This window comes from Myripristis murdjan, chromosome 2 (assembly GCF_902150065.1).
Source record: "Myripristis murdjan chromosome 2, fMyrMur1.1, whole genome shotgun sequence".
NCBI lineage: Eukaryota > Metazoa > Chordata > Actinopteri > Holocentriformes > Holocentridae > Myripristis > Myripristis murdjan.
This window is the reverse complement of record NC_043981.1, coordinates 10,112,189-10,125,977: the sequence shown is the minus strand read 5'-3', so window position 1 is coordinate 10,125,977 and position 13,789 is coordinate 10,112,189. Positions and strand designations below refer to the sequence as shown.

The 13,789-nt window shown below is 39.9% G+C and overlaps 1 protein-coding gene across 1 annotated transcript in view; it reads left to right on the top strand.

Moving 5' to 3' along the window:
- LOC115376033 (cilia- and flagella-associated protein 47-like) overlaps positions 1 to 10,674 on the top strand; it is a 62,996-nt gene extending 52,322 nt beyond the window's left edge. The window contains exons 58-68 of the mRNA XM_030075539.1: positions 69 to 176; positions 817 to 928; positions 1,688 to 1,792; positions 2,416 to 2,572; positions 2,685 to 2,768; positions 3,834 to 3,981; positions 4,530 to 4,714; positions 4,892 to 5,066; positions 9,100 to 9,261; positions 9,846 to 10,014; positions 10,486 to 10,674. Of these exons, the coding sequence (XP_029931399.1) occupies positions 69 to 176; positions 817 to 928; positions 1,688 to 1,792; positions 2,416 to 2,572; positions 2,685 to 2,768; positions 3,834 to 3,981; positions 4,530 to 4,714; positions 4,892 to 5,066; positions 9,100 to 9,261; positions 9,846 to 10,014; positions 10,486 to 10,674 (1,594 nt within the window). The remainder of the gene's footprint in view (positions 1 to 68; positions 177 to 816; positions 929 to 1,687; positions 1,793 to 2,415; positions 2,573 to 2,684; positions 2,769 to 3,833; positions 3,982 to 4,529; positions 4,715 to 4,891; positions 5,067 to 9,099; positions 9,262 to 9,845; positions 10,015 to 10,485) is intronic.
- Positions 10,675 to 13,789: the final 3,115 nt, after the last annotated feature.

The window sequence follows — 13,789 nt, the reverse complement described above, 5'->3', positions numbered from 1 at the left end:
TTACGAAATTTTGTTATGAATTTGTAGTTAGGTTGGACACCTTTAGCTTTGTGTGTGTGTATTGTTAGTGTGGTGTTCCAGTCGCAGCTGGTGGGAGAATTCTGGTACCAGTTGGAGCTGTGTGCTGTGCCCCTTCCAGTCAACACACTACCAGAGGTCCAGTGTCAGCTGGGCAAGTATGTGCACACATGCAAACACTCATTCATACACATTCACACACACGCACACACACAAGGGTGAGTGCATTCACACTAGTGATTCCCCACCCTCAGGATTTTCTCAGGCTTCAGTAGCAGCTTATGGGCTAAAGCTGGCTTTCTGTTATGTATTGTACAGGGATAAGGCAGGTTAAGATCCCACAATAGCTTTTATGTGCAAACTCAAATGAAATAAAAGGAGAACTCAATACTTAAGAGTGGACAAAAGCCTGAATATTTTGCATAACATTTAGGGATTCCTGTGCTCCTTTGAGGTTTGCAAATCATGTAGCTGGCCTGTCCAAACCTGTGCAGGATTGGCATGCTGTCCAGGGTGTCTCCCTGCCTTCTGTCCAATACATACTGGTATAGGCTCCATCTCCCATTGACAAATAGGAATAAGGAGAGATGGAAGATGACTAGATGGGTGATTTCAGTGGGTAAAGTTCCATAGCCTAACTACTGTTTCAGAGGCCACACTCATACACACACCCACCACACATACACAGAGCTACAGTAAATAGTTTGTGTTGATGTGTTGATCAAGTAACAACGTGGCATAAATCTTTCAATATGACTCTCTTTGTTTGCTTTTTGTGTGTGTGTGTGTGTGTGTCAGATGGATCAGACAGACCATTCCCCTGGTTAACCCAACAGCAGAGCCTCTGGAGCTGACTGTAGCCAACACGAACCCCCGAAACTACAGGCTGGAAATGGCTTCAGGAAGCACCGTTAGTGCATACACACACACACACACAATGGAGTCTGATGGAGGATATTTATCGAAAATGTCAACAGTAAACATCAACTTTTGGTGTCAGTCCTTTTTTGCACTGGCAGTAGACAATCATAGACTCTATAGAACATAATACAATGCAACTATAGGACATGTTCTGTTTTAAGTAAAGGATAAACCTAATATTTTTTTAACTGGAAACTCTCGCTCTCTTGCTGTTATTATCACGATTTTATTGCTCTCTACACCTACACTTTTTTCGCAACAGTAACCTTGTGAATTTTAAGATATACCATTTCTTCATTTTCATAATTCCTATTGCTTGTGTTTGACTCCACATGGGACAAACAGACTTCAGAGCATCACTCCAAAGACAAATCCAAACTTGCTGACTCACAGTAACTCCAAAATTAAAAGAATTTATGCACAACTTGATTTTTTTTTTTTTTTTTTTTGAGAAGAGATTCTGTGCATAATCAGTCAGCTTTGTTTGTCAGTGAAGGACTGCTTTAAAGATTTGAGTGCTTGCTCCACCACAGTTGTTGTCCTTCTACACACAAACAACAACAAAGCAGAATCACTGATGTCAGTTGGAAGGAGGAGACTTGCTGTTCATCGGGATGGAGAGCTGCCGGTTGCCTAGCAGCATGATATCGAGAATTTGTCTGTTTGAGCCCAAGTGTGTTTGTCCTCATTACTGTCCCTGTGAAAGCTATTTCCTCTGTTTTTGTGTTTGTGTGTGTGTGTGTTCCAGCTCATTGTGGTGCCCCGCTCCTGCATGCAGCTCGGTGTCCGTTTTAGTCCCTCATCCATTGGAGAGGGAAACCACACAGCACAAATCACTTTCACCTGCCCTCAGGTATATACACATTCATACTCAAAATATATGTATATGCATACCTAAACAGATGCATAAATACACAAAATACACACACAAACACATGTGCATATATAAGTACATGGATAATTCACTTCTTTTTCCTCTTAAATGTGTTTAAACAGCTGCTCTTTCTTGTCATCTGCTTTAATATTCATGCCAGTGTCAGTTATTTTGCTTTTCACTGGCCCAGATGCCACATTTTTCCTTTATTCCCTGCCATAAATTCCTAAATAATCCCTGCACCAACCTTCCTGAAGTGGCTTAAATTTAAAAAAAAAAAAAATATATATATATATATATATATATATATATATATATATATATATATATATATATATATATATATATATACACACACATATATATATATATATATATATATATATATATATATAAGGAGATTCACTAAATTAACAATCTGATTTCAGTGAATTAGTGAATTAGGTCAGTAAAATAAGAATGTTATTATCAGTTACTTTCCTCCTCTTTCTAACTCACTCTGTCTTGCTTCCTCTGTATTCCCTTCACTCCTTGTCATTGTCTTTTATTTCTCTCCCTCTGGCTGTTTCCGGGTCTCTTAATCCATTTCTGTCTATCCCAAGTTGAAGGAATGGTGTTTCTTGTTGAGCGGGCGTGGCCTGACTCCAAAGATACAGGAGCCACTGAGCATCTCGTCCACTGTTGGCTCTCATATCTCCGTCATCATTCCCTTCACAAACCCCACTGAGCTCCCAGCCCTGCTCAGCATCACACTCACAGGTCACAGGCGCTTCCTTTTTTTCTCAAGCACACACACACTTTTTCACGCACGCATCCATCACACATTCCAACACTCACACAGTTGTAATGTTGGTGTTTCTTCTTGTCTCAGATGAGGACCCAAGTGGGGTTCCCGGCTGTCATCCGGTCACTGTGGACAAGGAGGCTTTTTGCATTCCTCTGAGACATACTCAAGGTCTGCTGGGCTTTATGCAAACAATAACTAAATATTAAAAACTGCTCAGATTTTCTTTTTACAAAAACTGTTCTTCTCAATAGGAAAAAGAATTTATTTTTATTGCATGTTGCGCTGATCCATTGATTTACAAAGAGCTGTGATGTTTTGTTAACTAATATCACAATACATTCATCACTTCCTGATTACGTTTTTAATTTAAATAAATTTTAATAAAATAAAGTTTGAATATTGCACATATTGCAAAGAGGCAAAATTTTGGTATAAGTATTAAAACGGAATTACCAGTCATTAAAATATTCCAGACATATCAGTGTTTTGTTGTATGGTTTTGTGCTTTTATATATGCTTTATTAGTAATCAGGCATTAAAGATTTCCCTAAAGCTGGACCTCACTCTGAAAAATACATCAGAGCATTTGTCTGTTCTGTCAAAGTCTGAATGTCAGCTGTCCTTAAACATTTCTGTGCAGGAGTTTAATAGAAAAGCATTCTCTCAACCTGGCCCCCAAGCTGAAGAAAATACTTAGCAGATATACATTTTCACGTAGGGATGTTAGAAAATCACAGGGGTTTTATTGTCTAAAAGTAAGGAAGAGTTGAGCACTTTGCATTTTATTCAATAATTTGACACCAAGATATTTGCTACTTATGCCATCCCACTTATGTTTCCACTTCATTTCTAAACAAGTTACCGAGTATGACTGCCCCAAATGAGCAGAGAGCTTTTGGTGTTCAAATCAGATGCTCAGCAAGCTGACCTCAGACAACCTTGCAGGGAGCAGCGATTTCATACAGGTCTGCTTTCATTAGTGTGCAGAAAACACTCAGTAATTTCTCTTAGTTCTCTTGAATGGTTGTAATGGACCAAATGAAAACAACCACCAGCTACTTCAAATCTTGGGAATTGAAATAGTTTTGCAAATCTCCACATGACAAGCACTGCAATACATTTTAATAAGCCTTGGTTTTCAAAGTGAGATTTTGTATTTCTCATATGGTTTCTGGGCTGAAATAGTTTAAAAAATGTATGTGAGTGGATGTCCATTCTCCATCTTGGCTGTAGGCGTGCGGGTCAGTGCAGGGGCCAGTTTAGATGTGCCTGTGGTGTTTGCCCCTCGCTCTATGGAGCTGCAGCAGGCCCAGCTCTGCATCTTTATGGAGCCTCTCAGCAACCAGAGCAACAGCACAGCCTCCAACACCAGCAACATGAGGTGTGTGTGTGCATGTTTGTATGTGTGTCTATAAATATGTTTATCTGCATGAGAGGGTCAGTGTCTAAAGCCAAACATACTGTACATTGACTGGTCTTGGACAATTGACTGAAATCAGTTTTAAAGCTCTCGATCTTAAAAGGGCAGCTAGACAGTTGAATTTTAGTCCTGCCCTCTTATATACAAGCAGACTGGCTTGAATATAAGAACAGAGGCTCTCACTGTAAATAGCTTAAAGCATTGTCAGGAAATTCATGGCTTTTACCACTTAATTAAAGAAAAAACTTATACCTTACTATGGCTTTATTTCAGTGTATATAACAAGTCATGCTGAAAGTGTACAGTGATATTGTGCTTCATTTAGGATTGCATGATATTAGAAAGAAGTGACCTCTTTTTTTCTGATATATATTGTGATATGACACATACAGGAAATTTTCACCAGATTCACGCATTGTTTTATTTATGTATAGATAGACAATTAACAATCATAGTCATTTATCAGTCAATCATCATTCAGGTAAAAAAGCGCATTATGTATTTGCCAGGTCAGAGCAGGAGTTGCCAACCATCCGTTGGGTTTACCCTCTCCGTGGGATTCCCATGGAAGCGTCCAGTGGGCCTTCTGAACTCGGAGTGTTCCAGTGTGAGGCCGGCTGCCTGCTGGAGGAGAAGGTTGAGGTTGAGCTCATTGGTTGTGTGCCAGGGAATCAAGACAGTACAGGAGAGGAAGGTGTGGGTCAATGTGTGATTCTTTTTTTTTTTTTTTCCTTCACGCTTGTGTTTGGTCCAAATGGTCTTGCAGAAAACACAAGGAAATATGTGGTTGTGTATCTTTGTGTTAGTCTGTGTTTTTTGGTGTTCTCCTCATCACTTTGTTCCTCACTCCTTACTTCCTGTTTCTGGACAGTTCCCCAGGACTCGCTGAAGAACTTCCTGTGCGAGTTACGTTCGGATAGTGAAGCAGAGCGCTCTGAGATTGAGAGCTGTGTTTCCGTCTCTGTCCAGGCAGCAAAGAGACATCCTGAGTCTGGCATCGTAAAACTCACCCTTAATTTGGTCTACACTCCCCTCAGGCCGCACAGGTTGTAGTATACAGACATGCACGCATGCACACACACACGCACACACACATATACAGAAATAACATGTATAGGGAATGGGGAATTGTAAATATACACTCAGAAACATATTAAAGGAACAGATCACCACACAATCAGACACATGCACATGTATACTCATTACTCTCTTTACTCTTCGCTAAAACATCTTCAGTAACTCACTTTGGCCACTTAAATGAAGATGTTGACCATAGTGCACAGTATATTGTTTTGTATTTTTTTCCACAACACATTTCCAGTAGCTTTGAGTTTCCTCCTGATGTTGCTAACACATAAACCACCACAGCTGGTTTTGTTACCAGCTAACAACCTGAGAAACACACTGCACACACACTCAAAGACAGAGAAGCCACAGTTAAACACACACAAACACTCATTTTGAGAGCTAGAAACCACACATGCTCCATGACAAACACACATTCTGCGAAAGAAACAAAATCACAGAGACAGGCACACTTTGAGAGAAAAAAAACCCACATATACACACATACATTAAATTAACACACACTCTGAGAGGGAGAAACAAACACAAACACACTTAAAAGAGATGAGCCAGACACGGCCACATTTTAAGAGAGGGAAGAACAAGCACAAATACACACACGAATACTGAGGAAGAAAAAACAAACACATTGGCACATTCTCAAACACGCGTAGGGATAAAATAGAGCTAGATCAGAGAAGAACATGATAGAAAACGGAAACACAAACATTGTCTCTCACTGCTGTATACAGTACAGATAACATTTTGCCTCTCAACCTTATTGAGTAAACACTGCGTTCATCTCTCTCTCTCTCTCTCTCTCTCTCTCTCTCTCTCTCTCTCTCGCTCTCTCTCTCTCTCTCTCGCCCTCACTCAGTGTCTCTCTGCCTCTCCATGTGGAGCAGTGCTGTTTCTTGTTGAGAGGGTGTGGTCTCTGCATTCATTTATTACGAACTGTCTACATCTGCTGAGTCTTAATGTTTGCACCTAAAGGTTGCTGTGCTTTCTTAGGGCTAAAGGGGAAGGCCAGCTCATTACCTACCTGCTATAGAAGTGCTAGCCACGTTACTGCAGATCCAGCAGGCAATAATACATCAAGTGGTTGTGGTGTTAGCATACAACACAAGTGACTTCTCTGGATTCAGAAGAACAAGGCTCTGCTGGTTTACCATCAAACCACCTTGGCTTGAAAAATGTTAACGTTGTCCTTTAGAGTGGGAGTCAGTGAGAATAAGCATTGAATGTCAGTTTTACTCAAGCAAGCCCTGTCAGATTGTCTCTCTCTCACACACACATACACTCACCATATGCAGTGCAGCAAAAACACTTTACTTCTCTGTGTGTTATTAAGTAACAGAGTTGGTTACTGTCAAGATGTAATCCACTACACATAATTAACTGCATCAAATCAGGAATCATTAACTAAATTGCATGATGTACTCAGACTCAATTATGTAATCTGATTACTCTCGAACGGTTTTGGGTTATGTTGCCTGAATAAATCCACCGATTATTTTAGCTTAACTCTTCATTCGCATTTAAAGATTGTAATTTTAATGGGGTTTTTACCTGTGCTGAAACAATTAGTTGATTAATAGAGTAGTCAATTGACAGAGAATTAATAGTTATAATACATATACACAAGTAACACTATTTGTCATTTATCAAGTAAAAATACCAAACATATGCCAGTTACAGCTTCATAAAGACATTTTTCCCTTTTTTACCATTATAAAATTAAAATGTCCAGGTTATTTTGGCTGCTAATCAGACTAAATACCCTATTCTAAGACCTTACTCAGGCTCCAGTAACTTGTGATGGGAATTTCTTAGTATTTGTGACATTTCTTGGAGAAAATGATTTATGAAAACAAAATAATTTGACAGTGAAAATAATTGTTACCCCTGGTCTTTACCTTTTTTCACCTTATTTTACATCCATTTTCCACTTTTGTCAACTGCTATAGGTTTAATATTGTTAGTGTCTATAGTGTGAAAACCTCTCTTGTTTCTGAAAAGTATCTTATCTGTTTTGATCTGACAGTATGTGATCTCTCTGTTTTTACAGTAACACTATTACCAGTCACCACTTAACTTTTCTTAACTGTGATCCTTACATTACGTGGGATCCCGCTGAGTAAACAGAGCCTTCATTTATCAGCTCCTGTCTTCATCTGTGGAGTCCATTAATGAGGCGTGCCCCGGTGGAATCAATACCTCAGAGAGCTAATGACTTCTCCATGAGGAAATGAGGGGGGGTGCGGCGACGCTAATAGGCTCTTCCATTATCTACATGTTATTTCTCTGGTGGTGGGTTGGGAAACGAGAAGGGCGAGTATCAGGAGATGAAAGAGGGAATATTAAGATTGGTTTAGAGAATCATGTCTTGAAGATAAATAGGAGCATTGGAATTACACTTTCAAGATAAATTAGAATGTAAGGATGATTTTCAAAATAGAGAAGACACTTGAAATGATGGTTGCTTAGTGCAGAGTGGTTGGTGGAGTAAACATACACACATGCATGCACAAGCACACTTAATGGTGTTTTAAAGGTGAATTTGAATCATCATTCTAACTTAGTATGTTAGAACGATGGTTTTGGAGTTGTAGGTTCATTTCTATGCAGTTAATGGTTTAACCTGTGTTTCATTGCCCACAGGTATTGAGTGACATACTATTTTTTACAACAAGGCAGAATGTTGTTTTTGGCACCACTCCATGTTTAATGGTTTAATTTTTTTACATACCATATATTTTATGCGTCTGATTTTGCATATGCAGCTTAGTTAATCAGATATAAAGGAAAAAAATGTGAAAACTAATAAATCAACAGGAATGTGCCTCAAACTTGCACCTAATTTTAGTAGACAGTGAGCTGCCCAGGGGGTAAGCTATGTTTTTATGTTGTCTTGATGATTCATCAGAGTAAATGTGTTCAGTTCACTGGAACGTAAGCTCCCTAACAATTCACTTGGTGCACTGTAAAAACAATTGAACATCTAAGGTTACTGTGCTCCTTTGCTAAAAATAACATCCAGTGTATACAGTAGCTCCATCTTTTATTAAATGGATATGGGAGAGTGACATTTTGCCAGCTTCATCATCAAACTTTGTTTATAGGTAAGCAATATTATTGTCAGGGGACAACAGAAGTTTTTACCATTTATCTATTTACCATTTATCTATGTATTTATGTGTTTATGCAAAGTCAGCCTTTATAAAGTATTTCTTGGATATTTTACATGTACAGTACAGGCCAAAAGTTTGGACACGCCTTCTCATTCAATGCGTTTTTCTTTCGTTAGCTGATTGGTTCTTGCCATAATATGAATTTTAACAGTTGTCCAATAGGGCTGTCGGCTGTGTCGTAACCTGACTTCTGCACAACACAACTGATGGTCCCAACCCCATTGATAAAGCAAGAAATTCCACTAATTAACCCTGATAAGGCACACCTGTGAAGTGAAAACCATTTCAGGTGACTAACTCTTGAAGCTCATCGAGAGAATGCCAAGAGTGTGCAAAGCAGTAATCAGAGCAAAGGGTGGCTATTTTGAAGAAACTAGAATATAAAACATGTTTTCAGTTATTTCACCTTTTTTTGTTAAGTACATAACTCCACATGTGTTCATTCATAGTTTTGATTCCTTCAGTTAGAATCTACAATGTAAATAGTCATGAAAATAAAGAAAGCGCATTGAATGAGAAGATGTGTCCAAACATTTGGCCTGTACTGTAGGTTAGCTAACGTTATCAAAAATTAAGGATTGGCAAAGTGCCCATTCCATTTCAGTACATATTAATTCACTACCTGAACTAGGGTGTGCTTTGAGATGCATCCCAATAATGCAACACAAAGTGTCTTGTTCAAATCACAGACAGGACTATAAAACCAATTTAAAAAAAAAAAAAAATTAAGTGTTTGTGTGTGTGTGTGTGTGTGTGTGTGTGTGTGTGTGTGTGTGTGTGTGTGTGTGTGTGTGTGTGTGTGTGTGTGTGTGTGTGTGTGTAGGTGCTCAGCAGTCCTGGAGGTACAGTGTGTTTCCGGTGGACTCTGGATGTTTCCCATCACTCTTGTTGCTACAGAGCTTCAGGTCGATGATGTCATTAACATTGCAGCTGTAGGGCTGGGTAAGACCTCTGCTGCGGGCTTCCGTCTGACCAGCACCACCAGGTGTGTGGACCCATTTGTACTCATCTCCATTTTCTGCTTTGTTTCATTTGATCTCATCCCATCCAAGCTCCAGTAACAGGACACCATAATATTGTTTAATTTTAGTGTAATAGAAATTACTTGTTGAATTTTTAGTTAAGAAAAAACTTTCTGAAAACAAGCTGATTGCTAAGGGGTCTCGCAGGATTGAAAGGCTCACAGTACTCGGGCACATATACTGATTTATATACAAAAAGGTATTTGCAGCAGTGGGGAATCAGTATTAAACCACTGCAAAGCGGAGTAGCACTACATTCAGATAAATGGGCCAGTCACAGACCTGTCTACCAGAACAAGAAAAGATGGGGTTTAACCAAAAGTGTGCTCCAGTTGACTCTAATAACAGATAGCATGATTGTATTTCACCACTCTCTTGTAAAGATGTGTCAGAACAACACAAGATGTTGTTTACTATGACTCAACATTGAACATTATGTCATCTGAAATGCATGCAGTGCCATTTTGACCCACTCACTGGTCTTGAGTTATTAACAAGCCTGTGGTCAGCTCCTCTTGCCAGTAGTAATCTGAGGTCTGGGTTCCAGGAGGCCAGAGAGGTTCACAGTGGCATTGCTCCCAGGCAGCAGCAATGAATTCATGGTGACTCCAACTTCTGGGGTCTTACCTCCCGTTGGCTCCACTGGCACCCTCATCACTCTGTCCTTCACCCCCACCGTGTACAGCAAGAGACACAGAGCAAGACTACGTGTCCAGGTGCACAATACACTGCATGCATTAAAACCATTGTGGGCTGATTATGCATGGATGTAGTGTAAACCTACATTAACCAAGTTCACTCACTTTTTTATGGTGTTAATAGAGTTTACTAAACCTCTATGACAGACATAAAGCTTTATGATGGGAATTCACACTACACATTATGCTGTGATCTCCTGTGTAAATTGTTTCAAATTCATGTACATTGTTATGGGGGGGTCTGAGCATACAATTGATTTTAGTTTGTTGGTTGTTTCTGTTTATAGGTGCAATGCTTTATGGTATTTTAGGTTCAGTAATAATTAATTGCGGATCAGAAAATAAACAAGCTAATCTTGCAATCATTCCCCCTAAGCCCCCTCTTTCTCTCAACAAATTGAAGTTCATTTATCCAAGAATAAATAACAAAGAAATGCAAGCATACAACCATCAAAGTTGCATGACTAACAGCTGACCCCTTTATTACAGGCAGCAGACATGCACTGGACCTATGAAGTGAGAGGGAGGACCCCGAACTCCCCGCCTCACTGCACCACATCCTCCAGTGAGAGCTCTCCTGTGCTCCATTCAGCCAACAAACGGCAGCTAAACTTTGTGGCTTTGAACCGTCGGCTTCCTGCTCTGGCTAACTCGTCACATCTCAAAGTTCACAGATAAAAAAAAATCTTCTCTCAGTCATTAGGCTTGGGTTTCTGATTTTTTAAAATCCCCTTTTTACCTGTTTTTACATTTGAATCATAGCCCTATTGGCTTTACCCTGCTACATTTGCCCTGTACTATCACCCTCACACTTATCTAAAGGGACATCGCATCAGGCTCATAGGCATTTCTCATCAACTGGAGGAGAAGCTGTTTTCTGTCAGTACAGATTTTTTTTTTTTCCATTTAACTTTTTTGTTGAAATTTTGCACAACAAAGCTAAGCGTGTTAATATTATTAACTCTTCTTAAATCTGTTTTTAAAACCTTTTAAAACATTTGTCTACTCCTTTCCTCCTCTTTCAGTTGAAGCTGATACAGCGCAAGTATCACTACCACACCATTGAAGCAGATCGGATAATTATAGTCATTACAATCAGAACATAATATTCAAAATAATGCTTCTCTTCATTGACATCTGCTTTGCAACTGATACAGATTTAATGAGGGAAAGCAATAAGAGATAATGGCTCTTTACCTGGATGTAACACATCAGTGTATTTCATGGAAACAGTGAGTGTACTTAACATTTTTTTATTATTTGCTCATGCCACATACACAGCCTTTTTAAGCCGTCCCATCCCTTCAGTGGAAATATAGTTTCACACCAAGCTACCAGTCCACTGATATTCCCACCACACACAATATTAACCAGAACATCCTTGAAATATACAGTCCCACTTCTGAAAATCTCAGTAGCCTTCAAATAATAAATCAAAACATATGAGCCTTACAGGGGTTGTCCAGTGTGCGCAGGCCTGTGTGAGTGCATGGAGAGACAGTACCCGTGCCTGTCTGACTTCTGTAGCTGCTTCTCGAACCAAGTATTTTAATGCAAACTTTGATGAAGCGAATTAAAATGGCTTAATAAAAACTTTAAAAATCTCAGAAAATTTCCTCAATATTTCAAAAGAGGTGAAGAGTTTGTACGCTTGCTTAAGGTGACAAAAGTCTTGATAAAGAAATTATGAGATAAATAGCGTTGGAAATGTATTTTTGAAATAAATAATGCAGCCTTTCAATGTTTTTTTATGGAATGTCTCCTACATTCCACAAACCCATTTATTCACTTCTACACAGCTAATGGAAATATACATTTTATTACTTGCGACTGTTCAAAAAGTTTGTATAAAATTCAGATAATAGTTGAGTGGAAACAGATTGTGTGTGTTTGTGTGCGCGTGCTTGCCATTTGTGTATTACAAAATGTGTGTGTTAGCACGAGTCCCAGCCACGTATGGAGCTGTCCTATGGCTCACCTTGTGCCTGTGGAATTATTCACGAGGCAGTTACGCTCAGTTATGCCTCCATTAAGCGCCATCTGCAGCCCGCTGGGGCAAGAATCGAGCAAGGGAGTGAGAGAAGATGGGATGGGAAGAGTGGAAAGGATAAAGGAAGGGAGAGAAAGATACAGAATAAAGAGAGAGAGGAGCGAAGGAATGGAGGGATAGCAGTGAAGAGAGGACAGAGGCAGAGTCAGAAGACGGGAGGAGGAGGGAGGTCAGGAAAAGACGGGGTAGATGAAGTGAATAGTGAAGAGCGGGGGGAGTGGGTGGAAAATGAAGGGAAGAGACACTTTGCATGTATTTTGCATATTGTCTCAGAGAAATCAGGAGGGGGTGTGGATGTGTGTGACTGCTGGAGTCCTTACTGCTGTCTGACAATGCATGTGTGTCCATGACGTTTTGCGTGTGTGTAGTTGTTGATTTCTGTCGATAGATTACCTGCGGAAATGAGCTCCCCTCCTCATCTTTCTCAGCGGGTGCATTGCCCTGGCAACAGATGAGCCAAGCCAACAGTAATTGGTGGAGGGTCTGTTATGTTGCCTGCGGTAACAGGAAATCAGACTCATGATAATAAAATCATTATGACAAGCTGTCGAAATGCCGGAGCACCAAACCAAGCCCTGCAAAACATCCAGTGACCTTTATAGGATTTAAGACACTCAATCTTACAGGTGCTATCTGAAACAAACATTTAGTCAGACATTATTGTACCGAGATGGGGTAGCACAAAGCAGGTAGACAAACAGGGGACCTGCACGACTGATGAAAAATTTGGACGTTTGTTTGCAGGCCAGAAATTTCAAGCCTCTGACCAGGCCACATTTTAGGTGAGGGAATAAGATGGTGGGGATAGTGTGTTTTGCGGCTTTTTTTTTTTTTTTTTTTTTTTCTTTTTTCATAGCAAAACAACCCTGGTTATTTTGCTTAAGTAGAAATTCGCTCCCAAGCTGTGTCTGGTGCATTTTGTCCATTATAACTTTCACAAGTGGAATCCTAAAAAACAAGGATAACACAGATACTGCCACAACTTTCCTTCACCATATTGTTTTGTTTTTACTGCTTTTTTATTATTATTCCATACGGAAGCAGGCACTGCTGCTTTGCTCGGGTAGGTGGGGAATGGGCCATTGAAAATGCAGGAACAAGTTTTGAATGCATACTGCAGCTTGAAGATGTGAATGAAATAGCTTGTGGCCAGCAGTCCTCATAGGTTTCAATGAACAGTCAACAGAGGTGACTTGACAAAACCTTTTCCTCCATAGCTGTTTCCCAAAGATCAGGGAAGGGATCAAGCTATTGGGGAAATAGATCAACTTCCATTCGTCTGTCAGTCATGAGTGATTTCTCAGCCTCGGTTGGCTCCTGTGAATGAAGCTTGAGGGAATGATGGATTTTGACACTGAGGTCCAGTGTTTTGAATATAAACCGGATTGGCCCACCACAGCACCACCACTAGGCCAAAATGTCCCCAAACTTCAAGAAGCAATGTTTCAGACACCACACATCATGCATAAACAAACACACAAAAAAACGGGGTGGCTTGCACCAGTTGTCTACGACATCATAGGCACTGTTGACCTCTTTTACCCAACACTTTTTTCAAAGAGTGCAAAAGTACAACATTTTGTATTCAGATTGTTCTTTTGTTTCAAGTCCACAACTTTTCCACTGAATGTACCTGACAGCGGTGTAGGTAATAAAAAAACATCAACTCCTCCTGAACACACTGAATTTAACTAATCCGGGCACAATGGACTGACACGTTCTGATTTGCCTGGGGCCGGTTTG